At 41.3% G+C, this 27,701-nt stretch overlaps 1 protein-coding gene across 3 annotated transcripts in view; it reads left to right on the top strand.

Annotated features, from left to right (window-relative positions):
• Positions 1 to 330: 330 nt before the first annotated feature.
• The window catches only part of LOC149468266 (uncharacterized), a 134,850-nt gene continuing 107,479 nt past the window's right edge, over positions 331 to 27,701 (top strand). For 2 of the 3 annotated variants that reach the window (XM_089670427.1, XM_089670425.1), the window contains exons 1-4: positions 354 to 412; positions 13,390 to 13,675; positions 14,790 to 14,890; positions 18,453 to 18,522. In XM_089670427.1, the coding sequence (XP_089526553.1) occupies positions 13,471 to 13,675; positions 14,790 to 14,890; positions 18,453 to 18,522 (376 nt within the window). In that variant the 5' untranslated portion in view covers positions 354 to 412; positions 13,390 to 13,470. Of the gene's footprint in view, positions 413 to 13,389; positions 13,676 to 14,789; positions 14,891 to 18,452; positions 18,523 to 27,701 lie in introns of all 3 variants that reach the window. The other variant, XM_089670426.1, reaches the window with a different exon arrangement.

The following is a 27,701-nucleotide window of genomic DNA, read 5'->3' as shown; positions in this document are numbered from 1 at the left end:
ATTTTTACCTGTCAAAAAAATGTGCATTTATTATTTTTTGCTAAAAGGTAAACTTCTCATTTCCTCCTGGTGATACACGGCACTCCACTGACATCTAGTGGTCAAATTTGTGACTATTCGCAGGGCCGCCCTGGTTGTATTTTTCTCTTTGGACGATTCCATTGTCTCAGTGGGGGGGATATAACAAAACCAATGCAGAATGTGGAAATAATCTGTAATGTGTTCCGAGATATAATGACACGATGAATGCATATTAGACATTTAAAAGGCAAGCCTGTTTAAAACTAGGTGTCTGGATTTGCATTGTTGTATGTTTCTCTGCTGATGCTGTCTTGGTCCTCCCCCCGTGTTAATGTGCGGGCCGGGGCCAGTGTCATGTTCTTCCGTACAGGCTGCAGCCTCTGCAGAGTAAGTAAGTAAACTTTGTGCGGTGCTGTGTGTCCGGCTGGTCGGTGATGGGGAGGGGGTGGGGAGAGCTCGGTGTCCCCCGAGTTCAGTGTGCTGGAGAGTCGCACAGAGATTGTGTGTCGGAGCGTCACCGTGTGTACACCTCTGATTGTTCCATTGTGACCACACTGAGCCCCCTTCCCCCGGCGTGTGATATGGGCTCCATATATAATGTGAGCCTGTCATTGTAGGGAATGGTAGGGAGCTGTGTTGCATAATAGAGGCTCTGTGTTATGTAACTACAAAGAGTCTCCTCCTCTATTCTGGAGCTGCCCATACATTGGAGATGGTGGGGATCCTGCAGGGATTGGCTGATCTGTTGTAAGCATTCTACCCAGCCACCCCCATGGTGACAACTATTCACAATCTTATAGCCCAACTCCAGGCAGAGAAAAGAAAAAGATCCCTCTACGTGGGGCTGTGCCTGCACTGCAAGGGTCAATAGCACCTTGTGCCCGGGGGAGGGGAGAAGCAGTTTTACTTACCTTATCCCCCAATAGGAGGTGCTCCCCCCGCAACCTAGCGTCACTTGGCGTCCCCTAGTCCTGAGCAAGGCCCGTGGACCCTGCTCTGGTCTTGATGATATTATAACCCTAGAGCGTGGGGGTGTAGACCAGTATATCTGCAGCTAGGAATGGAAGATCAGATCATTATATCATCTTTTACTGTTCCCCCTGACATGATAGAACAATTAAAGTGTTACTAAACCCAGGGCCCTGCATTCACTATATCTGGTCTCACACAGTTCACAGAACATGGAAATGCAATGATTTTTAGTAAATATAAACTACTAAATACCTTTTCTCATCATCAGTTAGAGCAGTCTTGTGACTTCTATCAGTGTCCAGCCGAGCACTGGTTACAGCTTGTAGGAAGAGTTTTCATTCTGTTCTAGGAGGAAGCAGAACCCCTGACCTCTGTCTGGAGAGTGCTGATTGGCCCTGTGCTGATCACATGCACTCTCCCAAGACAAAAAAAAACCCTTTCTAGCAATACACACCAAACTGAGCATGTGCAGAGTGACTACACATAATATGTATTTGCAGGAGATATGAGGGGGACACTGGAAGAAGGGGAGGAGCAGAAAAGATAGGATCTCCAGCAATACACACCAAACTGAGCATGTGCAGAGTGGCTCCACATGATATGTCTTAGCAGGAGATAAGAGGGGGCACTGGAAGAAGGGGAGGAAGAGAGAAGACAGGATCAAACAGCCTTTTTACACAATGCAGAGGATTAACCCCTTAGGTTCCACAATGAGTGTGCTCTGTGTGTCCTCCCAGCATAGATGCAACAGAATCATTAGAATTGGTATAGCCAGGACTTGTTTTCCTGAATAGTAAACTTTATTGATTGATTGATTTGGTATATAGAAATATAATGTCCTGACTTTTACTTTATGGCTATGATGAGGGCTTATTGCCGAAATGCGTAAGCCATTTTATATGCACAATTTACTCATTCAATAAAGTTTACCAATCCAGAAGACGAGTGCCAGCTATAGCAGTCATCATTATTTTTATTTCTTTTTCTGCTTCTAGACGCTGAAGCTCAAAAAAATGCTAATAGCCTAAAGTAGTGTGCTTGGACACATTGGATACACATTTAGCTTCTAGGAGCAGAACAAACCATGCTAACAACAGCTTCTAGGAGCTAACAAAAAACACTAGTGTGCATGGAGCCTAAGGCTCCTAGAAGCTGTTCTCAGCATATCTTTTAGGCTATTAGCATTTTTTGAGCTTCTGTGTCTAGGAGCAGAAAAAAAATAGTTTTTGTAGATTTTTTGGACTGTTTTTCCAGCAGAAAAAATGTTAAACGCTACTAAAAAGCTCCTAACAGCTTTTTTGATAGCTCTTTTTTTTGTCTACATGTACTGTAAAAACGCTAATAAAATGCTAGTGCTCCTAAACGCTTCTGAATGCTACTAAAACGCTACTAAAAAATGCTATTCCCAGCATTTTTGTTCTTAAAAAAAAAAAGTGTCCATGGAGCCTTAAAGAGGTTGCAAATCTCAAACATGAAACATGAAAAAAGCATATCCCTCTATGATGTGTGCTTGTCCCAATCCAGAGCACTGGGGGGGGGGTTGATTTACTAAAGGCAAATAGACTGTGCACTTTGCAGTTGCTGCAGAGCTTAGTAAATAAGGTTAAGCTTCACTTTTGCAATGAATACCCAATCACATGCAAGGAAAATAAAAAAAGCATTTTTAATTGCAGATGATTGGATGATGGAAGTCAGCAGAGCTTCTGCTCATTGAGTGCTGCTTCACACGGATGCATTGCAGAATTCACACAGGTTTCTGTGCAATTCCCGCACCGCATCAAAACCGCACTCCATTGATGCGAACTGCTGCGGGTGTGTATGTTAACAACACCCTGAAATTGGTTTGCAAAACGCGGAGCAATGTGCAGAATCAGATTGCATGGCTGTGAACACACATGCAATCGATTCTGGTGCAGGGTCCTGATTTTGGTGCGGAAGTGGTGTGATTTGAGCAAAAATATATGGCTCAAATTGCACCGCACAGAAATCGCATGTTATTTGCACAGGAATACAGTGTACTTCATGTGTGAATCACATGCGATGTGCAGTGTTAATTGCTCAGTCTATGTGCCCTTAGTAAATCAACCTTTTAAGTGCCATTTCTGTCAGCTGCCCCATTCCTCTGCTGTCATCATGAGTCACTTCTGACAAGTTTTCCTCACACCAAGAGAAAAATGGTGACAGAGGAGGGAGCTCCAACACACAGCCTGTGATTAAGGCCTCATGCATGACGTTTATTTAACTCTTCTAGAAGCCAGCAGCGTTTTTGCTGAAAAAATGCCTGACGCTTTTAAAAGTGTCTAAAACTTTTACAAGCATTTAGGAGCTTTTACAGGCATTAAGCTATTTGGCATTAATACATTTAATTGGCCAGAATAATTATTTATTCTGGCCATTGAAATAAATGAATACTAGAGTACTAAACCCGTCTCGCGTTTAGACACTTCCAGCAGCTTTTAGTAGCGTCAATCATTTTTTTCTGCCCAAACTCTGCTGCTCCTGGATGCATTGGCAGTGTTTTTTTTTCCTGCTTCTAAAAGTCTATGTGTGCATGGACGCATAGGATAATAAGGAGGACCGTTTGGAAGCAGTAGAAAAAAAAGCCTGATGCCCCTAAAGTGCCTGCAAAAACACCCTGACAGCATCAGCTGTTTTCCTGGGTGAAGGGGGTGTGTCCCTTACTTCCAATCAGCTCTCAGAACTCTCCTCACTGAGCTCCGCAGTGTATATGTTCAGTGCTCACCCCACTGTTTTTTGACAGCTCAGACAAGCTGTATAAATTCAGCACTTTGAATGGATCAGGTGATGAGTGCTGCAGATAAACAGATACAACTTACATAGGAGGTTTCGTTTCATCTGTGTATCACCTGAGGCCAGTCACTTCACTGGGTATATGTAAGGGTTTACAACTACTTTAAGGCACCAGTGGACAATAGGTCACCATCAGATCATCCAAAAAACATCCAATGAGGTAGCTGTCATCTCATGTGTATGGGTATCACAATAGATCACTGTCAGATCCATCCAATGAGATGGCTGTCATTTGGGACCAGTATCTCTACATCAGTGTTTCTCAACCTTTTATAGTCAAGGCACCCTTTAACCGCCTCCCGCCCACCATATAGTAATATGACGGACGCAAGGCGGTTCTCTTGTTCTGGGAGGACATCATATGACGTCCTACCATTCTAATCGCGCATGCGTGGCTCCCGGAGCGCACAGCGTGGCGATCGGCAGTGTGCTGTATCCCTCGGACACAGCGGATCACTGATCCACGGAAAGAGCCAAAGAGGTTGGCTCGGTCATGTGATCAGCTGTGTCCAATCACAGCTGATCACATGTAAACAGGAAAATGCTGGTTATCGGCACTTCTCTCCCCACAAGCTGTCACGCTGACTGAGGAGAGGAGAGCCAGTAATCGGCATTCCTCGGAGGGGACATGTACACTGATCATCAGAGCACTGATGATCAGTGTGCCCTGATGATCTGTGTAGCCCCAGCAGCGCCACCTGTCAGTGTCCATCAGTGCCAGCTCTCAGTGCTCATCCATGCCACCTGCCAGTGCCCATCAGTGCCACATTTCAGTGCTACATATCAGTGCCCATCTGAGCTGCCAGTCAGTGCCGCCTATCAGTGCCAGTCAGCTCCGCCTGTCAGTGTGCATCAGTGCCGCCTGTCAGTGCCACCTATCAGTGCCATATATGAGTGCTGCCTTTCAGTGCCCATCAGTGATGCCTGTCAATGCCTATCAGTCCCACCTACCAGTGCCTCCTCATTAGTGCCCATCAGTGCCACCTATCAGTGTTCAGCTTATCAGTGCCCATCAGTGCAGCCTCTTTAGTGCACATCAGTGAAGGAGAAAAATCGCTTATTTACAAAATTTTATAACAAAAACCAAGAAAAACGTTTTTTGTTTTTTTCAACATTTTCAGTGGTTTTTGGTTTGTTTAAGAAAAAATAAAAAACCCAGAGGTGATTGCATACCACCAAAATAAAGCTCTGTCACAAAAAAATGATAAAAATTTCATATGGGTACAGTGTTGCATGACCGCGCAATTGTCATTCAAAGTGTGACAGCGCTGAAAGCTGGAAATTGGCCTGGGCAGGGAGGGGGTATAAGTGCCCTGTAGGCTAGTGGTTAAATTGATGCACAATGTCATGGTGCCCCATTCTAAAATGTAAAAAGCTAAACAAGTAGTTTTCCTTAATAAAGCAGCATCAGCCATCTTTGAAAGGTTTACACCATTCGAATGTCTTCCTGCGGCTGGACGTCTCATCACCGTACTGTGCTCAGCATTATGGTTGCCTCAAATGGCCGGTTTTATCTGTAAGACTAGATGTCCAGAGCACCTCACCCCCATTACATCAGGGTGTCCCACACCCTCCCTAACATAAGCGTGCACCTCCTTTGGGGGCAGAGCTGGAAAGCAGAAAGTGCAGGGTCTGGAGGAGGACCAGAGGAGGAGTGGAGTCAGTTATCAGAATCTGCTGAATGTTGAGACCAGGGGAGGCAAAGATGAGGGGGTGCTGCAGCTGCACTGAGGATTTGGCAGAAGAGTTCTATTCCCCTCTCTACTGCCGACTGCTGAGACAAGGTGGGAGCGGAGACAAGGGGGTACCTGCAGGAGAGGTGCAAGGGCCACATGAAATGGCCAGGAGGGTCGGATTCAGCCCGCGGGCCTTGTGTTTGTCACTTGTGGCCTACATGATCAGTTTGGCAGGGGGGCTGGCAAGATCAACAGGTATTTCACACAAAGGAAGACACAGAAAGAGAACAGGATACTTTTTATTACATAAGTACTTGGTACAGCAGGCTAATATCAGGAATATGAAATGCTTGGGCAACAAAAACTTTCATTTTCAGGTCTCAGGCGATCCTTGCTAGAAATGATTATATCTACAGTTCGCCATACATTAGTGTTATCAGTACGTTGTAGATATACTGTATATCATAAAAGGTTCCATGTATGTACATATATTAATGTCGTCACTGAGGTCATATACTACAATCTCCTGCTGAGCATGCATAAGATATCACATATGTATAGCAGTTTGTTCAGCAAACCTGCTAGAGAAAGTGGACCTTTGCTCATTCCTTATCAGAAACATTGGAATTGACAGATGTCACATTATAGATTACATTAACGAGCACAGGGCTTAGCTGAAGTCTTATGGAGTTCACTTAGAAGCAAAATATATGGCAGTTATGTGCATTAAGTTAATTTCTGTAGAATTCTTTTTCCTTTCTCCTTCACCCATCAGAGTCAGAATGGCATTGATTTACTAAAAGAGTAGTGCATGTTTGCTTTGCAAAGTGGACGTTCACTTAGCTTCGGGCCCATAGCAGTACTAGGGTCATTAGTTTGAATCCCAACTACAACACCACCTGCCTGGAGCTTGCATGTCCTCCCCATGCCTGTGCGGGTTTCCTCCGGGTACTCTGGTTTCCTCCTACCCTCCAAAGACATGCTGGTAGGTTAATCGGCTCCTATCTAATTTGGCCCTAGTATGTGTATGTATGAATGTGAGTTAGGGACCTTAGATTGTACGCTCCTTGGAGGGCTAGGGACTGATGTGAATATATAGTATACAGTATATGTAAAGCGCTGTGTAAATTGATGGCACTATATAAGTACCTGAAATAATGAACACAGCTGCTGGGGTGTGATATCAAGGCTGTGGTGCTGATTTCCTGTAAACAGCACACCGTTTACTTTTTTGCTTGAACATTATTGAAATGTCACTTTGTGACATTTCATTAAGTTCTATTTATCGCAGCTTGGTGCAATGGGGTAGATAGTTTCACACCATGGGGTGCTGAAAAAAAGTACTGCATGTCTTAATGCTTTTGAATGCTGGTGTGAACTAGCATGCAGAAAGGCGTTTTCTCTTGTCTTACATTGGGACAGTCTCAACGCCCCTGGTGTGAACGGGCCTATAGCAATCATGTGCAAGCAAAATCCTGTTTTTTTTTTTTTTTTTTTTTTTTTTTTATTTTCCCCACACATGATTGGGTATTCAGAGTGAATACAGCCTCATCTTTGTTAGCAAAGATATCTGTCCTGTCTTTATCATTTCTGGTGTACATCACATTCAGATTCCAATGAGTGTATTTTTTTAATTTTGGCAATCCTTAAAGCGAAAGTGGAAGCTCTGCTTGTTTAATAGAATGTTGCCAATTTCACTTTACAGTCACTATTTATATTACCATTTATCTTTATGGTTTATTATCATTATTTTGCCACGTTTAATGTTCTATTTGTAGTTTTTTATGCCGCATGTCAGGGGTTCAGCCGGGTGTTTATTACACACATTTGTTTTGTGTCGCTATCATTTGTGTGTCATCACATTTTTTTTTTTTTTCCTTTAAAAGGATAAGATATTTATTGATGCCCTGATTGGTTATCACTCATGGATAGAGTAGGGTTCAGGTGGATGTTTATTTATATTTATTTAATTTCTTTGTTGTTGCCATTCATATAATTTCTCTGCGCAGTGAATTCGTGGTTAGTTCTAGCGCAGCACTATTTATTCTATTATTCTTTTATGTAGTGGTGGAACACGCTTTTGGTGTTTGCTGCTTTTTAGTTTAGTTTATTCACTCTTTTGGCAGCGCATACGATCCTTACTATTATAGCTCCGCTTCTTTGCCTCCTCCCCCCTTGCCATATTTGGCACTTTTTTGGGGCGGAGGAGAGGGGAGCAGATACCTGATTTTGACTCCCCTTCCCTTGCCTCTTGCCACAGCGAAGTGAGCCAGACGTTCGGCCCCCCTCCTTCCTCCCGCAGTCTTCTGGGACACTTCACAGGTCCCAGAAAACTGTCGGATCAGTCACGATGCGCAGCGCTTCTTGCGCATGTGCAGTGGGCACCCAGTTGTGAAGCTGTTGAAGCCTGCTGCCCACACTTGAGATGCCAGCGCCAGGGAGAGAAGGGACGGCGAGGTTGAGCACATCACTGGACCCTGGGACAGGTGAGTGTGTGTCTATTAAAAGTCAGCAGCTACAATTTTTGTAGCTGCTGACTGTTATTAAAAACAAAAACTCTACTTTAAGACTCGTTATGTTCAATCTCCGACTCTACAGTTACTGTATATGCAGGGACTCTACAGTTACTGTATATGCAGGGTTCCACTCCCAGATTCAGGGCTCAATCAGGCAGGCGGCTAGAGTTCAGTGTTTAGATGTGTCCACTTTTTGTGCGGCCAGAACCCTCTGTTCAGGATGCAAACTGCATTCAGGTATGGTCAGGAGCCCCATTCATATAAAACACTGATATAAATGATTACATGCAAACAGCAGTGTCACCAGCCATTAATGTGTTTAGGGTGAAAATGTTGCCACACTGCAGCTGGTTGTCGCTGTTCACACACAATATGCTCATAGGGCCAGTTCCTCCACTGGCAAAAGTTTCTACATCCCGCTAGCAGCTGCTTGTGGCAATGAGCCCTTATACTCAACTGTCCACAATCCACAAAGATATCCGAAGCCCATTAGAATAAATGGTGTGCTGAACATAGAGGTTTTTGACAAGTGACCATGTGATCTAGTGAAGGATTCCTTGTGGGATGTGGACAGGTAAGTATGACTCTTCTAGGAGTCAATCTTCTCAGTTGGGGATCCGTCCACTGATACCTGCCGAGCAGATGGATGGCTGGTCCATGTCTGCTCCGCTTATGCAGAACAGACACAGAAACAGCCCGATCTCCTCTATACGTGCTCAGATGTAAACGGACTGCCTGTCTATTTATACCCGACTGCCATCCAATCCGCTAGACGGAAGGGAAACGGATCCCCATTTGTCTGTTTTTATCAGATCGGATTAGATGTAGGTGGGTGTAAATGGACACGTCTCCTGTCAGGCTTGCAGCCAGTTGCAGATCACGTAACCTACCATACTGCCTCTCAGTTCCCCTAGTGCCCCTAACCTTCCATGATTTCCCACAGTGACCCATATCCCCCTTGTGTCCCCAGGTTCCTTGAGAGCTCTTAGCCGCAGAGTGCCATCCAGCCTTCCAAATTGTCACCAAACCCCCTGAAGTGGCCCTAGCCTGATGCAGAGCTTCCAGCCCTCCATTATGCCCCAATCTAACAGTGTCCCAGAGTGCCTTTCAACCTCCCACTGTGCCCCCTAGTCCCTGAAGTGCCCTCCAGTCTCCCACAGTGCCCCTGCAAAGCCTCCAACCTCTTGGTGAGACCCTTAGCCCCCTCCAGAGAAATATTACTCCACAGCTGTCCCCAGGCCCCTTCAGAAATATGCATTAACCACTTGACCACCAGCGACGTACCTGTACGTCACTGAACTTAAAGTGGTTATACCGGGATAATGCCAGCAGCTGTAGGCATCATCCTGGTACCGGTTTTTAGAGCCGACAGCCAGCTCTCTTGCAAAAGCAATCCAATTGACTAACTAGCCACTGGATTGCTTTTACAAGCAGCGGGATGGGACATCCTCCCCCCTTCTGCTACCTTCCATAGCTTTAATGGGCTGTCCTGTCCCATTGGGGCACCAGATTGCCCAGCCAATGTTTCAGCCAGCTAATCATAGAGGTGAACAAAGAACAGAATGGCTATATTCACATCTGTGATATAGGGAACCTGGAAGCGATGACCTTACATCACTGGTTTACCCAGATGTAAATGGTGCTATTTTTAACTGCTTCCCCCCTGGCCATTTATGTGCACTTTCCCATTCCGAGTGGACATTCCTGAATGTCCCCTCAGAATGTGCTCCTCGCGCGGCCTCAGGGTCGCACAGCAGCACAATCCTGTTATGTCTATGTCCCTCAGACACAGCACATCACAGATCAGGATATGGTCTCTTTGATTGGCCCGCCTGATCACGTGATTGCTGTGTTTAATCACAGCCATCACTGTATGTAAACAAAGACACATGTCTCTGTAGCTGTTTTCCCCGCTGAGCTCAGTGAGGGGGGAGAGGGAGATGCTGCAGCCTTTGACAGCTCTCTGCATAGCTGATGATTTTCGTGTTCACATATGTAAAGAACACACAGATTGCAGCCATACCCACACAGTACACCAAGCACCATCTGTCCCCTGTCCCTGTCCAAGTGTCACATCAACATCTGTACCAGTGCACAAAACCTCTGTCACAGTGTACTAGTGTCCAGTCAACATTTGTCACAGTATACCAGTGACACATCAACATCTGTCACAGTATACCAGTGTCACATCAACATTTTGTCACAGTATACCAGTGTCGCATCAACATCTGTCACAGTATACCAGTGTCGCATCAACATCTGTCACAGTATACCAGTGTCGCATCAACATTTGTCACAGTATACCAGTGTCGCATCAACATTTGTCACAGTATACCAGTGTCGCATCAACATTTGTCACAGTATACCAGTGTCGCATCAACATCTGTCACAGTATACCAGTGTCGCATCAACATTTGTGACAGTATACCAGTGTCGCATCAACATTTTGTCACAGTATACCAGTGTCGCATCAACATCTGTCACAGTATACCAGTGTCGCATCAACATTTGTCACAGTATACCAGTGTCGCATCAACATTTGTCACAGTATACCAGTGTCGCATCAACATTTGTCACAGTATACCAGTGTCGCATCAACATTTGTCACAGTATACCAGTGTCGCATCAACATTTGTCACAGTATACCAGTGTCGCATCAACATTTGTCACAGTATACCAGTGTCGCATCAACATTTGTCACAGTATACCAGTGTCGCATCAACATTTGTCACAGTATACCAGTGTCGCATCAACATTTGTCACAGTATACCAGTGTCGCATCAACATTTGTCACAGTATACCAGTGTCGCATCAACATTTGTCACAGTATACCAGTGTCGCATCAACATTTGTCACAGTATACCAGTGTCGCATCAACATTTGTCACAGTATACCAGTGTCGCATCAACATTTGTCACAGTATACCAGTGTCGCATCAACATTTGTCACAGTATACCAGTGTCGCATCAACATTTGTCACAGTATACCAGTGTCGCATCAACATTTGTCACAGTATACCAGTGTTGCATCAACATTTGTCACAGTATACCAGTGTCGCATCAACATCTGTCACAGTATACCAGTGTCGCATCAACATCTGTAATAGTGTACCATTGCAACATCAACATCTGATGGTGTTCGCCGGTGGACAATCAACATCTGTCACAGTATACAAGTGCACAATAACATCTGTCAGTGTACTAGTGTCCCACCAATAAATAAATAAAAAATTTAAAGCGCCTTTGCACGCAAACACACGTTGGTCCCTTATGCATACGTAAGCGGCGATTGCACTACACATGTGAGGTATTGCTGCAAATGTCAGAGCAAGAGCAATCAATCTAGCACCAGACCTCCTCTATAACTCTAAACTGGTAACATGTAAAAGCTTATAAAGCGACACCTATGGGGATTTTTAAATTCTGGAAGTTTGGCACCTTTTCACAAGTGTGCACAATTTTAATCCGTGTCATGTTTGGTGTCTATTTATTCAGCCCAACACCATATTTTATATTTTAACAAAAAAGTGGGTATTTTAATGTGTTTGTGTGCATTCAAATATATTAAAGTGGTTTTTTTTTTGTTTTTTTTTGTGTTAAGTGTGTAAAATAGCATTCCGTATGCAATTTTACACACTAACCTACTGAGGTATCCACTGAATCGCAGTGTTGGAATGCAGATAAGCTACTAATGATTTTTATCTATGTGAGTGTGATACTTTATCTAATAAACCTTATCTATACTACTACATTATGGGTACCTTCTCTTTACTATCTTCCTTGTGGAGTTTCCAATGATCTGCATATAGGATTATCCTTGCCATCTAAATGAGAAGTGCAGTAAGAGGGAAAAGTCTGCTACTCACATTGAGGAGCCATATTTGACCTACAATATATGTGAATATGGGTCTTTATTTGAGGTGAGCAGCAAATTTACACTATGGAGGAGCATGTGTTCCCTGGTGACACAACTGGGACCGCCAAGGCTGTCTTTAAGGAGGGGCAAAAGAAGCAGCTGCCCTGGGCCCAGTCATTGTTGTGGGCCCCAAAGCAACTGTCCCATACTTGCCAACTGTATTGCTTTACATTCCCTTGAAGTCATTGTCCGAGCTGTGTCTAATATCTCAGTGTGAAGTGCTGACACTTATACTGGCCAGCTCTGTCCTGTTGCCATGTACAGAAGACATGTCAGCATTCACATCTAAATACCAGCAGCATTCAAACCCCCCCCCCCCCCCCCCAACAGCTCTGCTGGAGGTCAGTGTAAATTCCCCCTTACATTGTTGGGCAGTGTAGAAATGTATTGGTTGTCTGTGGAAAATCCCCCAGTACATTGGTTCTCAGTGTAAATTCTTCATTACATTGGTGGCTAGTGTACATTCACCATTACATTGGTGGCTAGTTTAAATTGTAAATTTCCCTTTATATTGGTGGTAAGTGCAGAATTGCCCTTACACTGGTGGTCAGTGTAAATCCCCTTACATTGTTCATCAGTTTTAATCCCCCCTAACATTGGTGGTTGGTGTAGAAATGTCAATCTCCATCCAGCACTGCCACTGATTCCATCCACCCCAAGCACTGCCATTGATCCCATCCCCCCATCATCACTGTCACTCATCCCATCCCCCTCGCACTGCCACTTATTTCATCCTCCCCACCACTGCCATGGATCCCAACCCCCCACCACTGCCAGTAATCCCATCAACCCTCTCCCTAGCATTGCCACTGATCACACCCTCCGCCCCAGCACTGCCATTGATCCCAGGAGTCCTAGGAGTTTTTCGCACTTATACATTAATGCAGATCACAAATTGTAATTTACTGGCACTGTTATATTAATCAGGTTGTATTTACTGTACAAGGCACAGCTTATGTGGATTATTACATTAATATGCATTTATGATGTACAGCACTGGGTTGTGGTATCAATTACATATTTAATTTTTTATCAGGATTGGGCTACACCAATGTTATTTTTTTCACTTTTGTTACTGTGGTGTGGTACACAGTTAGGTGTTGGCGGTAGTCTCTAGCACATATATATAATTTTCCTCACCTTGATTTTTTTAGTGGCAGCGTAGAAGTGTTTATGCTTACAAATATGAATTTGCGCAAGAGTCAGTGGGAATTGTAGTTTTAAATCGCAGAGTCATGCATTCGATTTCCAACATCCAGCCGCAGCTAGAGTATAGGTTTAAGATAGGTGTACAAAGACAGAAGTAACGGATTTCACATGGAAGGTGGAGAGAATGCAGAACAGGAAAATTCACATTTGTAAATGGATTTGTGATTCAATTCATGCGCAGTTCGAATGCAGAAGGTATTCCATGCTGCATTATTTTATTTGTGCTGAGTCTTAAGTTCCACTTTACCAACCTATTTTGTATCTTTCAGGAATCATAGAGGCAACCCAAGATACCTGAGGGAGAATTGATACATCACTGCAACTGACTTTTCAAGTGCCAAGCCTCAGGCATGGGGTGGACAATTTTTCTTCTAGGAAGGAGATTTATACAAGCCCAGCGACCTGAAGCCAGGCTACTTAAAAGTACATTATGTTGCACTTGTATGAGGCAAGTTTCATCAAGTTCTGTGGTACAAGACTGCCCTCCTTCTCAGAAACGGCCCTCTGTGAGAATTGGATGTGCTTCCGGATTCTGGGGGGATACAGCAGCTTCAGGTAATGGCTCCCTCAGTTCTCATTTGTGATCCTGGTTGATGTATGTTGTCCCCAGAGTGACAGATGACTCTGTAATTCAACCAAACTCTGTATGTTTGTTTTTATTTTATTTTGAATAGAGTAGAAAAGGGATAGAACCTCTGCCAGGTTTTATTTTTGTTTTTCCAAAAGCTAGAATAAAATGTTTGAGCTGATTTTTTTTTTTTAAGTCACATTTAGGCCCCATGCACTCGGGGCGTTTGCTCAGCTCTTCTAAATGCTTTTCTTCTGGCAGAAGAAAGGCAGTTCCAAAAACGCACCTAAGCCGCACGTCAAACTCATGGGCCTTTATTCATTTCATTGGCCAAAATATTCATTTATTCTGGCATTTGGAATGAATGAACTCTAAAGTGTTAAACATTTCTGTCTGCAGTTAATCTTTTTTATTTTTTATTTCCATCTGATGCAGTGATTGATTACTGTTACTGCAGAACTCTGTTGATTGTTCATTCAATGGGATGGTGGTGAAAAAACATGGCATATTTCTGAATATTAAAGTGTTACTAAACCCAGGACCCTGCATTCATTATATCTGGTCTCCCACAGTACACAGAACATGGAAATGCAATTATTTTAGTAAATATAAACTGCTATATACCTTTTCTCGTGAGCAGTTAGAGCAGTCTTGTGACTTCTGTCAGTGTCCAGCTGAGCACTGGTTAAAGCTTGTAAGAGTTTTCTTTCTACTCTGTCTGTCCTATGAGGTTGCATAACCCCTGACCCTCTCTCTGAACAGCGCTGATTGGCCATGTGCTGATCACATGTACCCTTCCAAAGAAAAAAAAATCTAGCAGTACACACCAAATTGAGCATGTGCAGAGTGACTCCTAGGTCTCTGTACTATTCGCAGATAGATTAGGGGCAGTAGATGAAGGGGAGGAGTAGAGAAGACAATGATCAAACAGCCGTTTTACACAATGTGATGGATTAACCCCTTAGGTTCCACAGTGAGTATAACAAGCATGCTTTACTACATACACTGACTGATTTTACTGTTGTTGATTTAGTAACACTTTAAGTTGTTTTTTTTTTTCTATGATATTAGCACAAATATGTGTTTTGTATTGTCTTTCAGTTCCACAGCTTCTTTATGGAGGAAAATTAGATTTCTTGGTGTTTGACTACCTCTCTGAAATTACTATGTCTTTATTGTCTGCTGCAAAAGCCAAGTCACCTGTAAGTAAACCCATGATTCTGATTTTGTAATCACAATGCTTTATCCGGCTTCTAAAATGTTATATTAATATTTTTTCAGCCAAACTATCTTTAGATAAAATACCGTTCTAATTTGGTTGGGAGTGATCTGGAAATTCTAATCATTACTGCTTTGAGATTACTGGTTACCTATGTAGAAAGGGGATCCAGCCTCTGCTGCATCCAGACATTAGCCGTGTTAGGGAGAGGAGGGATCCCAGTGTACCAGAAGTGATGAAGAATAGCTATCACATTTGCCATTGCTCTTAGTGAGACATCTTTCTACATGTAGCCAGGGTTAGTAAACTTTAATGGAATGATAGATCTCATCACACTACATAGAAATTGGTTTTCAGAAAACAGCAATTTGGAGACGTAAGCAAACAAAGTATAAACATGTGCTGATGGCTAGCGTGCCTTTGCATTTTTATTAAGTCCTCATGCACACTGGACGGTTTGATAACGCTGGTAACGTTAGATGGGTAAAGTCACGTTAAAAACGTGAGTTTTTCAGCTTTTTTAGCGTTTTTGCATTAGTGTTTAGCGGTGTTTTGCCACGATTAGCGGCGGTTTTCCACGTTCCTGGTTTTTATCGGGTTTCTTTACCCCCTCAATTATTTGTGGTTAAAAAAACATCCAAAAATGCCGGTTTGCACATTTTACCGTGTTTTTCTGTGTTAGAGCGTTTTTACAGCTAAAAATCTCTAGAAATCCACTAGTGCTGGGGTTTTTTTTCCAGCCAAAAACGTCCCATCCAAAAAACGTTGATTACAGTCTGTGTGTACATGGACACATAGGATAACATGCTGGGGGGTTTACTAGCTGTAGAAAAAAACATCAAAAGCCAAAAACAGCCGCTGTAAAAATGTCAGTGTGCATGAGGGGTAAAGAGAAAAGTGATTGCACATGCAGCAGTTCACTAATTGGGATGAAGTGCAACATATTCTATGGGCAAAGCCATGTTTAATAGTATCCTGCTGTGTCCATCTGCAGGTCAGGGTCATGAGCTCTGAATCCATGTAGTATCTATGCAGAATTGCTGCAAAGTTTCTGAATCTATGTGGTTTGTATGCAGGACTGCTGCAAAGGTTGTATGTTTATGTAGTAGCTATATAAGATTTCTGGAAAGGTTCTGAGTCTATATAGGATTACTTTTTGTGTTTATGCAGTATATATACTGTATGTAGGATTACTGCAAAAGCTGCAGTATCTATATAGAGTTTATACAGTATCTATATAAGATTGCTGAAGGTTCTGAGTGTATGCAGTAGCTCTATAAGATTTATGTAACGTTCCTGAATCTGTGTCAGGGTGGATTTGATTTAAATCAAACTGATTTAAATCACGATTTAAATCACAATTTAAATCACTAGTCAGTAAGGCTTGATTTAAATCCTAGTTTTCTACATAGACTAATTGTTGCTGGTATAACTTTAATATGCAAGTAGATGAAGATTTTTAGAATAACAACTTTTCATATTAGTTTTTTTATCCCCAGTTTAATAGATTAATCATTCATATTTGGACAACTTTTCTGTTGTACTTAGGAAGGAGAAAAATAACCATTACCTTAATAATAACAATTTAAATAGATTTATTCAACTGAAACAATAACATTACAGCATATGTTATTTGCTTAAACAAACATCCATGTTTGGTAACTAATTTGGCTAAACAAAAAATATATATTTTAAGAAACTTAGACTGTCAGCCCCTTCCTCCTCACACTTAGTTTCACTTTCTTCTTGTGCAGATCTATTCCACTCCAAACAATCAGAAAAATATTGTTTCTATTCTATTCACTGAACTTCTTGAAAGTTAGCACTGAAGGGGTTGATTCTGTATTCATAGGTTTGTAGAAGTTAGGATTAAGGTTTTTTTCTTAACTCTTTTCATGTTATAACATTTTTGCTGTGAAGAAGATGCATGTGATCTCCGCTGAGTCAAATTCAGTTTTGAGAACTGCAAAAGTAAACCAAGCATCTGTGATAATATCTTGTAGGCAGAGAAACTGCCCAATAATCTTACAAAAACCTCTGGAAGAGCATGACATTGTGAATGGATTCATGGAATTTATTTACCAAAAAAATTAAACATATACAGCGTTATTCTACATAATTAAAAAACGAATCTTTATTTCATGATGGAATAACCTTTGGATGGTAATATATTTTCCTCCAAAAAGCATTTTATTCAAAAAAATCTGATTTAAATGAAAAAAATCCGATTTTTTTAAATTTTTTTTTTTTTTTTTTTTTAAATCCTTGATTTTTATCCACCCTGATCTGTGTAGTATCTATAAAGGATGTTCTGAAATAGACAAAATGTTTTGTTAATTATTTTAAAACATTGGTATGATTTAGTATAAACTAGTATAAGATTATGGATAATATAGTTACATTGTTACATAGTTAGTCTGGCTGAAAAAAGACAAAAGTCCATCCAGTGCAACCATTAAAAAAAAAAAAAAAAAAGTTATAATTCTATACCCACTGTTGATCCAGAGGAAGGCAAAAAAAAACCTGGCAAAGCATGATTCAATTTGCTCCTTCTGGGAAACAAAATCCTTCCGGATCCCCCGAGAGGCAATCGGATATTACCTCGATTAACTTTACCTATAAATGTTAGTATCCGGTTCAGGGGCGAACTGACAACTCATGGGGCCCCCGGTCAATAGGGAATCATGGGGCCCCTGTGTCCTTGCCCAAACTCAAAAAAGCCTATGAAAAAGGTACCAGGGGCATGTCATGGGGCCCCCTACTGACCCCGGGCCTCGGGCAGTGCCTGAGTTTCCAAATGGTCAGTCCGCCCCTGATCCAGTTATATTCTGTGTATCTAGGAAAGAATCCAGGCCTTTTTTTAAAGCAATCCACTGAGCTGGCCAGAACCAACTCTTGAGGGAGTCTATTCCACATTTTCACAGCTGTTACTGCGAAGAAACCTTTCCATGTTTGGAGATTTAAATTTATTTTCCTCCAGATGTAAAGAGTGCCCCCTTGTCCTCTGTGATGAGCTCAGGGTGAATAGCTCTACACCGAGTTCACTATATGAACCACTGATGTATTTATACATGTTGATCATATCCCCCTTAATATATACTATTTAGGTTATATAGGAAGTGGACCAGAGATATTTTTCTAAGACTCAGGATGGGCAGTACATCTTCAAGAAATATTGAAAAACTACCAATGTGCTAATTAAAGTATTATACTTCTCAGCTCTGCCTTCTGTATGATGAATATATTTGATATATATATGATACTCCAATACTGGTCATATACTAGGCATTTTAAACCAGCCTAGGCAAGGAATGAAGAATTGGGAGCTGGTAGCAGCAGCTCCTGAAAAAAAGGCATCATCCATCTCTGACGAGGCTGGGAGAGAGGAAAGTAGAGCAGCTAAGAGTGATTTTCAGGTGATTGTTTTAGCGATCAGTTTCACTTATTGCACTGTAAATAGTACTGAATGATCATTTTTATATGTTTTTCTTACTGTTCCAATCTACAACACTCATGAAAAATCTTGTTTTCTTTTCCCTTTTCAGAATTTAGGATTCACTCCAGACTTTGTGCATACAGCTATGGCACCATATCTAAATGACCTTCACAAATCAGGTACTTTATTTGGTTTTCTTTTGTTTGGTATTTTCATTTAGCATCAATCTAATGAATATAAGTGCAGTATAAATATGTGATGAAGTGTGCGAAGAAAACCTTCCAGCAAAATACCTTGCTGTCTATCTTTAGTAAACATTCCCTGCACAGCAGGCTTCCTGTTCTATAGATTGTTATCCGATTGTCATCCCATCTGGAAAATTCTATGTGACAATCCTGATGTGTGTTTTTCTTAGCAGACCACTGCAGGTGCCTCTGGCTGGAAAAACGTTTTTTTACACTATCTGCAATTTTATCACAGACAGTAGCATTTTCCAGCTCTCCCCACCAATCCTTTTCCTATAAACATGTATGTCTGATCTTTTTAAGAAAAAAAAAAAAAAGACATGTTCACAGTTGTGTGAGCAGATCTGACGACCCTCTATTATTTTTTGGTCAGTTTAAAGCTGAATTCCACAAATTCAGCGACTTTGTAAAAAGTGCAGGCACACCATGATTTAAGTCTTAATAGCCTCCTGTCACATCGCTGTTATTTATATCAGACAGATTTATGGCTCCGATGGAGGATACATTCCACCCCAGGGTCTGTGAGAGAGGAGAGAAACACAGAGAACAGCTATGCCTGCCCCTAACCCCCGCTGCCCATTCACAGAAGCCTTTGTATTTTGTGAATTATTTTACTTAATACAGAGGCTTCTGTGACTGGGCATTAGGAGGGGAGGGGCCGGCATAGTAGCTGCACTGACTCTACAATTGAAGGGGATGAGACCAGCTGAGAGCTGTGGAAGCTACGCTGCTGGATCACAATATACCTGTCCTAATATCTCTAGCTCTAATAATGTCTCTATTGTAAATAATAGAGATAAGCCCAGGATGTGGCAGGCACCTCGTTTGACTTAACTCCTGGCGTGCATTCACTTCTTACAAAATGGCTAAATTCCTTCAATTCAGCTTCAAAGCTGAACTCCAGGTGAAAGGCTAAATACACACTAATATATATATATATATATGTATATGTATATATATATGTATATATATGAATGAATGAAAGTTAGGGACCTTAGATTGTACACCCCTTGAGGGTTAGGGACTGATGTGAATGTACAATATATATGTAAAGTGCTGTGTAAATTGACAGCGCTATATAAGTACCTGAAATAAATAAATAAATATATATCTTTATTTAAAGGTCTATATTTATTTAAACATAGCAGTTTAACTAAAGCAGGATAACTCAAGCAGCAGGAAGATACAACAACAGCAAGAAACTCTACTGCATGCTGGACAGACTGCAAGCAAACACCCTGGGAAACATCTCTTACAAGTCTGAGTCCCACTCCATGTACCTTTTAACCACTTTCAGACCGGACACTTTTACCCCCTTCCTGACCAGGGCAATTTTCAGCTTTCACCGCTATCACACATTGACAATTACGCGGTCATGCAGCACTGTACCCAAATGAATTTTTTACCATTTTTTGAGACAGATAAAGCTTTATTTTGGTGGTATTTATTCACCGCTGGGATTTTTATTTTTTTTTGCTATGTAAATGAAAAAGATAAACACTTTTTTTCAAAATTTTTTGAAACATTTTGCAAATAAATAATTTTTCATCATAAATCTTGGCCAAAATGTATTCCGTTATCTTTTTAGTAAAAAAAAAAAAAAATCCAAATTAGTTTATAACCAAAAATTATAATTTTTAAACTTTTTTCTACATTTTTATTTTTTTTTTTATATTATTATTTTTTATTTGTTTTTTTTGGGTTTTTTTTTACATACTGTCACCCTAGCAATACAGTGTCACCATGGTACAAACTAAATATTTCCAAAACTGAGCTCTTAGTATTCCCCTCATCCCGTGCCCCCTCCCCTGACTTCTCCATCAAGATCAATAAACAATCATCAGTCCCTCCCCTCATGCCAGGGTACTAGGTTTAATCCTAGACTCCCGTCTGTCCTTTCACCCCCAAATCCAATCACTGTCCAAATCTTGTAGACTTCACCTCCGCAACATCTCCAAGATAGGCCCGTTCCTAACCTCGGAAACCACTGAGCAACTTATTCACTCCCTTGTTATATCCCTTGTTATATCTCGCCTTGACTATTGCAACTTCCTCCTCAATGGCCTACCTCATCGCATGCTATCCCCTCTTCGGTCTATCATGAATGCTGCTGCCAGACTCATCCACCTTGCTAACCATTCTGTATATGCCACCCCTCTCTGCCAATCCCTCCACTGGCTTTCCATTGCCCAACGGATAAAATTCAAAACATTAACAATAACGTATAAAGCCATTTTATAACTCTGCCCCAAATTACATCACCGATCTTGTCTCTAAATATCACCCAAACTGTACTCTCTGCTCCTCGCAAGACCTCCTGCTCTTTAGCTCCCTTGTCTCCTCCTCCCATGCTCATCTCCAGGACTTCTCCAGAGCTTCCCCCATCCTCTGGAACTCTCTACCCCAATTTATCAGACTATCGCCTACCTATCACTTTTAGGCGATCTGAAAACCTATCTCTTCAAGGAAGCCTATCCTGCCCTCAGCTAATAATGGAATCTTCTACTCTCCCAACCAGTCCATCCCCCACAGTTACTACCTTTTGTACCACTAGCCCCTCCCTCCTAGATGGTAAGCTCCAAGGAGCAGGGCCCTCTTTTCCCTCTTGTATTGAACTGTATTGTTGCTGTATTGTCTCCCGTTATATTGTAAAGTGCTGAGCAAACTGTTGGCGCTATATAAATCCTGTATAATAATAATAAATATATCTATATACCCACACATATACAGTATTATCTGCCAAAAGGAAATGTAAGTATGTGTATCCAGTTTTCTGACCTATCCACCCCTCCTAAACCACACAACCAGGTCCTTTTGGTCAAAATACAAGGTCACAGTATTACCTGAGCTTGTTGATTGGACAATGATGGAGCGACCGCAATGATTATGTAATTCTTAGCTCTTGCTGTTCTCACCACCTATCAGCATGTTTACTGTGAGCACATATGCACTGCAGGAGAACCTTACTGGCTAATAGTAGTGTCCCTCCACCTCCCAGCTTCAGAGCTGTTGTGCATAGGATAACAGGAGGCTGATTTGAAGACAAATTCAGGTAACTTGCATAAATTGCATTTAAACAATAGTCATTGATTTTTTTTTTTTTTTTTAATGAACAATTATCTACAATAACTGGTGCTTGCCAGAAGAAGACCTTTAAATCCTACCTCTGGGCATTGTTGGAATAGTAGGGGAGTGTTAAAAGTTTTGTAATTTGTTTTTTTAATTTGTGTCTATGAGACCACTTAGGGGATTTTCTTTCAGGTCTCGGGCAGTGACACCTGTACAAGAAACCTGGAAGCAGTTGTCAGCAGGACAGGGAAGCATAGACAGCAATAACAACATTGTCAGAAGTGTAAACCACTTTACTGAAAATCTGTTTTTGATTGTGTCGCTGTTAGAGAGATTTCTCTTATCATTTAAGAGAAATTTTGCCAACAAGGATCCAGGTGGCAAAAATCATGATATGGCTTTAACCCTTTCCTGCTGTATCTAAATCCAAATGTACATTTTTGGCTGGAGTTAGACTTTAAAAGAATTTTAGGCAGATGTATTCCTGAAAATGACTAGTGGAGATACATCTGTTTTTTTTCTGAACAATTTGTACTTCACTGGGATCTGCAGTGATACCTGAATGTTGACAGATGAATGTAACGTCAAAGTGAACCTATGCTTTGCCCATCCAAGGAAAGTGACAGGTTCATTTTAACAACCCCCTCTTTAGATGTACCTACAGTCAGGTCCATAAATATTGGGACATCGACACAATTCTAACATTTTTGGCTCTATACACCACCACAATGGATTTGAAATGAAACAAACAAGACGTGCTTTAACTGCAGACTGTCAGCTTTCATTTGGGGAAATTTACATCCAAATCAGGTGAACGGTGTAGGAATTACAACAGTTTGCATATGTGCCTCCCACTTGTTAAGGGACCAAAAGTAATGGGACAGAATAATAATCATAAATCAAACTTTCACTTTTTAATACTTGGTTGCAAATCCTTTGCAGTCAATTACAGCCTGAAGTCTGGAACACACAGACATCACCAGACGCTGGGTTTCATCCCTGGTGATGCTCTGCCAGGCCTCTACTGCAACTGTCTTCAGTTCCTGCTTGTTCTTGGGGCATTTTCCCTTCAGTTTTGTCTTCAGCAAGTGAAATGCATGCTCAATCTGATTCAGGTCAGGTGATTGACTTGGCCATTGCATAACATTCCACTTCTTTCCCTTAAAAAACTCTTTGGTTGCTTTTGCAGTATGCTTTGGGTCATTGTCCATCTGCACTGTGAAGCGGCGTCCAATGAGTTGTGAAGCATTTAGCTGAATATGAGCAGATAATATTGCCCGAAACACTTCAGAATTCATCCTGCTGCTTTTGTCAGCAGTCACATCATCAATAAATACAAGAGAACCAGTTCCATTGGCGGCCATACATGCCCACGCCATGACACTACCACCACCATGCTTCACTGATGAGGTGGTATGCTTAGGATCATGAGCAGTTCCTTTCCTTCTCCATACTCTTCTCTTCCCATCACTCTGGTACAAGTTGATCTTGGTCTCATCTGTCCATAGGATGTTGTTCCAGAACTGTGAAGGCTTTTTTAGATGTCGTTTGGCAAACTCTAATCTGGTCTTCCTGTTTTTGAGGCTCACCAATGGTTTACATCTTGTGGTGAACCCTCTGTATTCACTCTGGTGAAGTCTTCTCTTGATTGTTGACTTTGACACACATACACCTACCTCCCGGAGAGTGTTCTTGATCTGGCCAATGGTTGTGAAGGGTGTTTTCTTCACCAGGGAAAGAATTCTTTGGTCATCCACCACAGTTGTTTTCCGTGGTCTTCCGGGTCTTTTGGTGTTGCTGAGCTCACCGGTGCGTTCCTTCTTTTTAAGAATGTTCCAAACAGTTGTTTTGGCCATGCCTAATGTTTTTGCTATCTTTCTGATGGGTTTGTTTTGTTTTTTCAGCCTAATGATGGCTTGCTTCACTGATAGTGACGGCTCTTTGGATCTCATCTTGAGAGTTGACAGCAACAGATTCCAAATGCAAATAGCACACTTGGAATGAACTCTGGACCTTTTTATCTGCTCATTGTAATTGGGATAATGAGGGAATAACACACACCTGGCCATGGAACAGCTGAGAAGCCAATTGTCCCATTACTTTTGGTCCCTTAACAAGTGGGAGGCACATATGCAAACTGTTGTAATTCCTACACCGTTCACCTGATTTGGATGTAAATACCCTCAAATTAAAGCTGACAGTCTGCAGTTAAAGCACATCTTGTTTGTTTCATTTCAAATCCATTGTGGCGGTGTATAGAGCCAAAAATGTTAGAATTGTGTTGATGTCCCAATATTTATGGACCTGACTGTATACTTTTTCACCCCCCTCCACACTATTCAGTACAGATGCCAGGCACATGGTCTTTTTTTTTTTTTTATTTAAATATTTATTCATTTTCCATATAAAGTACATTTTCCATCATAACTCTTATAACATACAAAATCATCAAATTATATCCCTTTCTATCTTTGTTTCTATTCCCCCCCCCCCCCCCATACACCTATCCCCACCCACCCAAAAAACCCCACCCCACCTCCAATCTAAAACCCACCCACTCTGCATTTCTCCATTACATCTTGTCCTATGTAAGGGGGTACTTTCTCATATCCTACTCTATTCCTTCATATATTTCACCTTAGGCGCAAAAGATTCCCACTTTCCCCATCTCCTGCAATATAACCCCATCTTGTCTTCTTGCATATAATACAGTTTCTCCATCCTGCTTATCTGAATCACTCTCTCCACCCAATCCTCTTCTCTCGGCACCTCAGGACTATGCCAAAACTAGGTATCAGACCCTTTGCCGCATTCAGGCAGTACCAAATACCCGAATCCTTGTATTTGTTCACTGATAGCTCTGTACTATGCAACAGACACAACTCTGGATCCAATCCTATCTTTATCCCCGAAATTATCCCAAATAAATGAACCACTGTCTTCCAAAAACCTTGTATCTTTCGGCACTCCCACCATATGTGATATAACGTACCTATCCCTCCACACCCCTGCCAACACTCTGGTGTATTCTCCCCATACATCTTATATTCAACATTCGGTGCAATGTGCCATCTTGTTAAACACTTATAGTTTACCTCCACCTCTCTCATGCTTACATTCTCATGTGTTAATCTATATATTTTCCTCTGTTTTTCTTCATCTATCTCTATTCCCAATTTCCTTTCCCATTTTCCTATATACATTGGTTTTGTGTGTGTGTGTGTCTAAATCAGTGAGAATCTTATAAACTTTTGCCGTGCCCCGTTTCCTATCTCCATGTGATTCCAACAACCTCTCAAACAAATTCCAATCCTTTCTCAATCTCAACGGTTTCGGAAGACTCCCAACAAAGTGTTTCAATTGATGATATCTCCACTCTTCTATCTTACTGAAAAGCTCCCTTTTGTCCTTTTTCAAATCCTTAAGTGTTCTCAATTTCTGCCCTTCCATAATATCCCTCAGTTGAATATCCTCCTTTTTAAACCATTTTCCTGTGCTCTCCTCCCTACCTGGAGGGAAATACTCCGTGTTCCTCAGTGACATTAATTGTGAATTAAAATCCCATTTCATAAACTTGTGCAATTTATCCCAAACCTTTAAAACATTTAATGTATAAACACTCGTGGTATCTTTTAATCCTCTATATTGTGCTGGTTCCCATATGACTTTACTCAAGTTAACTCCGCTTAATTCATTTTCAATCTTAACCCATCTTTTCCCCTCTGGATTGTGTGTCCAGTCATAAATTCTTGCTAAAACCACTGCTCTATAATACCTCTTAAAATCCGGCACTCCCAATCCTCCCCTCTCTTTATTTCTACTCATCAACTCATAATATATTCTGGGTTTTTTATTTTTCTATATTTATCTTGTTAACATCTTTTTAATTACCTTGAAAAAGACCTCCAGAAGTTCAACTGGGATCATCTGGAATTTATATAGGATTTTAGGTACAATTACCATTTTTATCAGGTTTATGCGCCCTATCCAAGACGGGTTACCTCCACCCAATTTCTTTAGTTCCTCCTTAATCTCGTTTAAAAGTGAGATATAATTTGATTTATACAAGTTCGTATATATAGAAGTGAGTTTAATCCCTAGATATTTTATTTCTCTATCCTTCCATATAAAAGGGAATTCTTTTTGTACTTTTTCTTTTTCACTATTTGGAAGATTTATATTTAAGATCTCAGTTTTTGTTGGGTTGATTTTCAAGTTTGATAGCTCCCCATAATCCTTTGAGCTCTTCATTAAATTTGGGAGTGTTATCCTAGGATTTCCCACATAGAACAGCAGGTCGTCAGCAAAGGCTGTCACTTTTTGTTCCATACCTCCTATCTGTATTCCTTTTATGTCCGTATGTTTCCTAATTGTTGCCAATAAAGGTTCCAATGATAATACAAACAACAATGGGGAGAGTGGGCATCCCTGTCTTGTTCCATTTGACATCCCAATAGGTTCCGACTTCTCCCCATTAACCAAAATAACCGCGGATGGCTCGCTATACGATTTTCCTATCCACTCTCTCATTCTACCTCCCAATCCTAAAATCTCCAGAGTGTCCATCATAAAACTCCAATCTACTCTATCAAATGCCTTTTCGGCATCGATTGAAAGCACTACTGCCGGAGTTTTTCCCTTCCTAGCTTTCTGGATAAGCAACAGGGTTCTCAACCCATTGTCTCTACCCTCCCTCCCTGGTACAAATCCTACCTGGTCACCCTGTATCCATTCTGGTATTAAATCTTTCAACCTATTTGCCAAAACCTTTGCATAAATTTTAGTGTCTATGTTCAAAAGTGAGATTGGTCTATAGCTAGAGCACTGAGAAGCATCTTTCCCCTCCTTTTGAATAGGTACCACATGGGCCTTTAAGGATTCTCGCCTCATCTCCATCTCCCCACCCAGGGTGTTCATATATTTCTTCAATTTAGGTATTAACAATTCACTATGTTTTTTATAGTACCTCGCAGTATAACCATCTGGGCCTGGGCTTTTCCCCGTCATGGTATCTTTTAATGCTATTTATATTTCCTCTTGCGTAATTTCTGAATCCAGGGAATTCAGTTGTTCTTCACTTAGCTTCGGTAGTGCTGCATTTTTTAGATATACCCTTCTTTTTTTCTCTACTCGTATCTCCACTTTTATTTACTGAATCCTGGGAAGTAATATTATATAGCTTGTTATAATATTCTTTAAACACCTTGGCGATCTCTTTAGTAGAATAAACTGTTTCTCCCCTGGGGTTTCTTATTTTTTCTATATAATTCCTGTTTTTCTTTTTCCTCAAGGCTCTCATTAAATATTTTCCTGGTCTATCTCCCCATCTATACCTCTCACGTGCCACTTTATTGAAGACTCTTCTCCTCTCCTCTTCCATCAGTATCTCTAGTTCTTCTTTCTTTTTTGTTATCTTCTGTGTTATCTCTTTTCTTTATGCTATTTTTATGTATCTGCTCCAGGTCAAATATTTCTTTTAACAACCCAGTAAGTTTTTCGCTTCTCTCCCTTTTCTCTTTTGCCCCAGACGCGATCAATATACCTCTTATGTAGGCCTTATGGGACTCCCATACCGTAGCCACCGACACTTCCCCTGTCTCATTCTCCTGGAAGAATCTTTCGATCGCTTCCCTAATCCTCTGGTCGATCTCCTGATCCAGGAGAAGAGCCTCGTTCAACTTCCATCCTATACCTCCTGTCAACCTCTTCCCCATCCCAATTTCATTATAACATGGGCATGATCTGAGAGAGTCATTGCTTCAATTTTAACTTTAGCCACCCTCTCGATAAGTTGATGGTCAACCAATATATAGTCCAATCTCGAGTACATCTTATGTACATTAGAGAAGAAAGTATAGTCTCTTTCCTTTCCATGTATTATTCTCCAAATATCCACCAGTTGGCACTCATACATCCCCTTCTTTAAAATTCTCAGAGACCTACTTCCCTCTCGCTGTACAGAAGAGGTCGTATCCATTTGTGCATCCATGCAGAAATTCAAATCCCCTGCCACTATCAAACGTCCCTTTTTAAAGGCCATCAGT

This window comes from Staurois parvus, unplaced genomic scaffold, assembly GCF_062004578.1.
Source record: "Staurois parvus isolate SC_StPar_1 unplaced genomic scaffold, SC_StPar_1.0 ptg000090l, whole genome shotgun sequence".
Classification (NCBI taxonomy): Eukaryota; Metazoa; Chordata; class Amphibia; order Anura; family Ranidae; genus Staurois; species Staurois parvus.
This window is presented reverse-complemented; position numbering and strand designations above follow the sequence as displayed.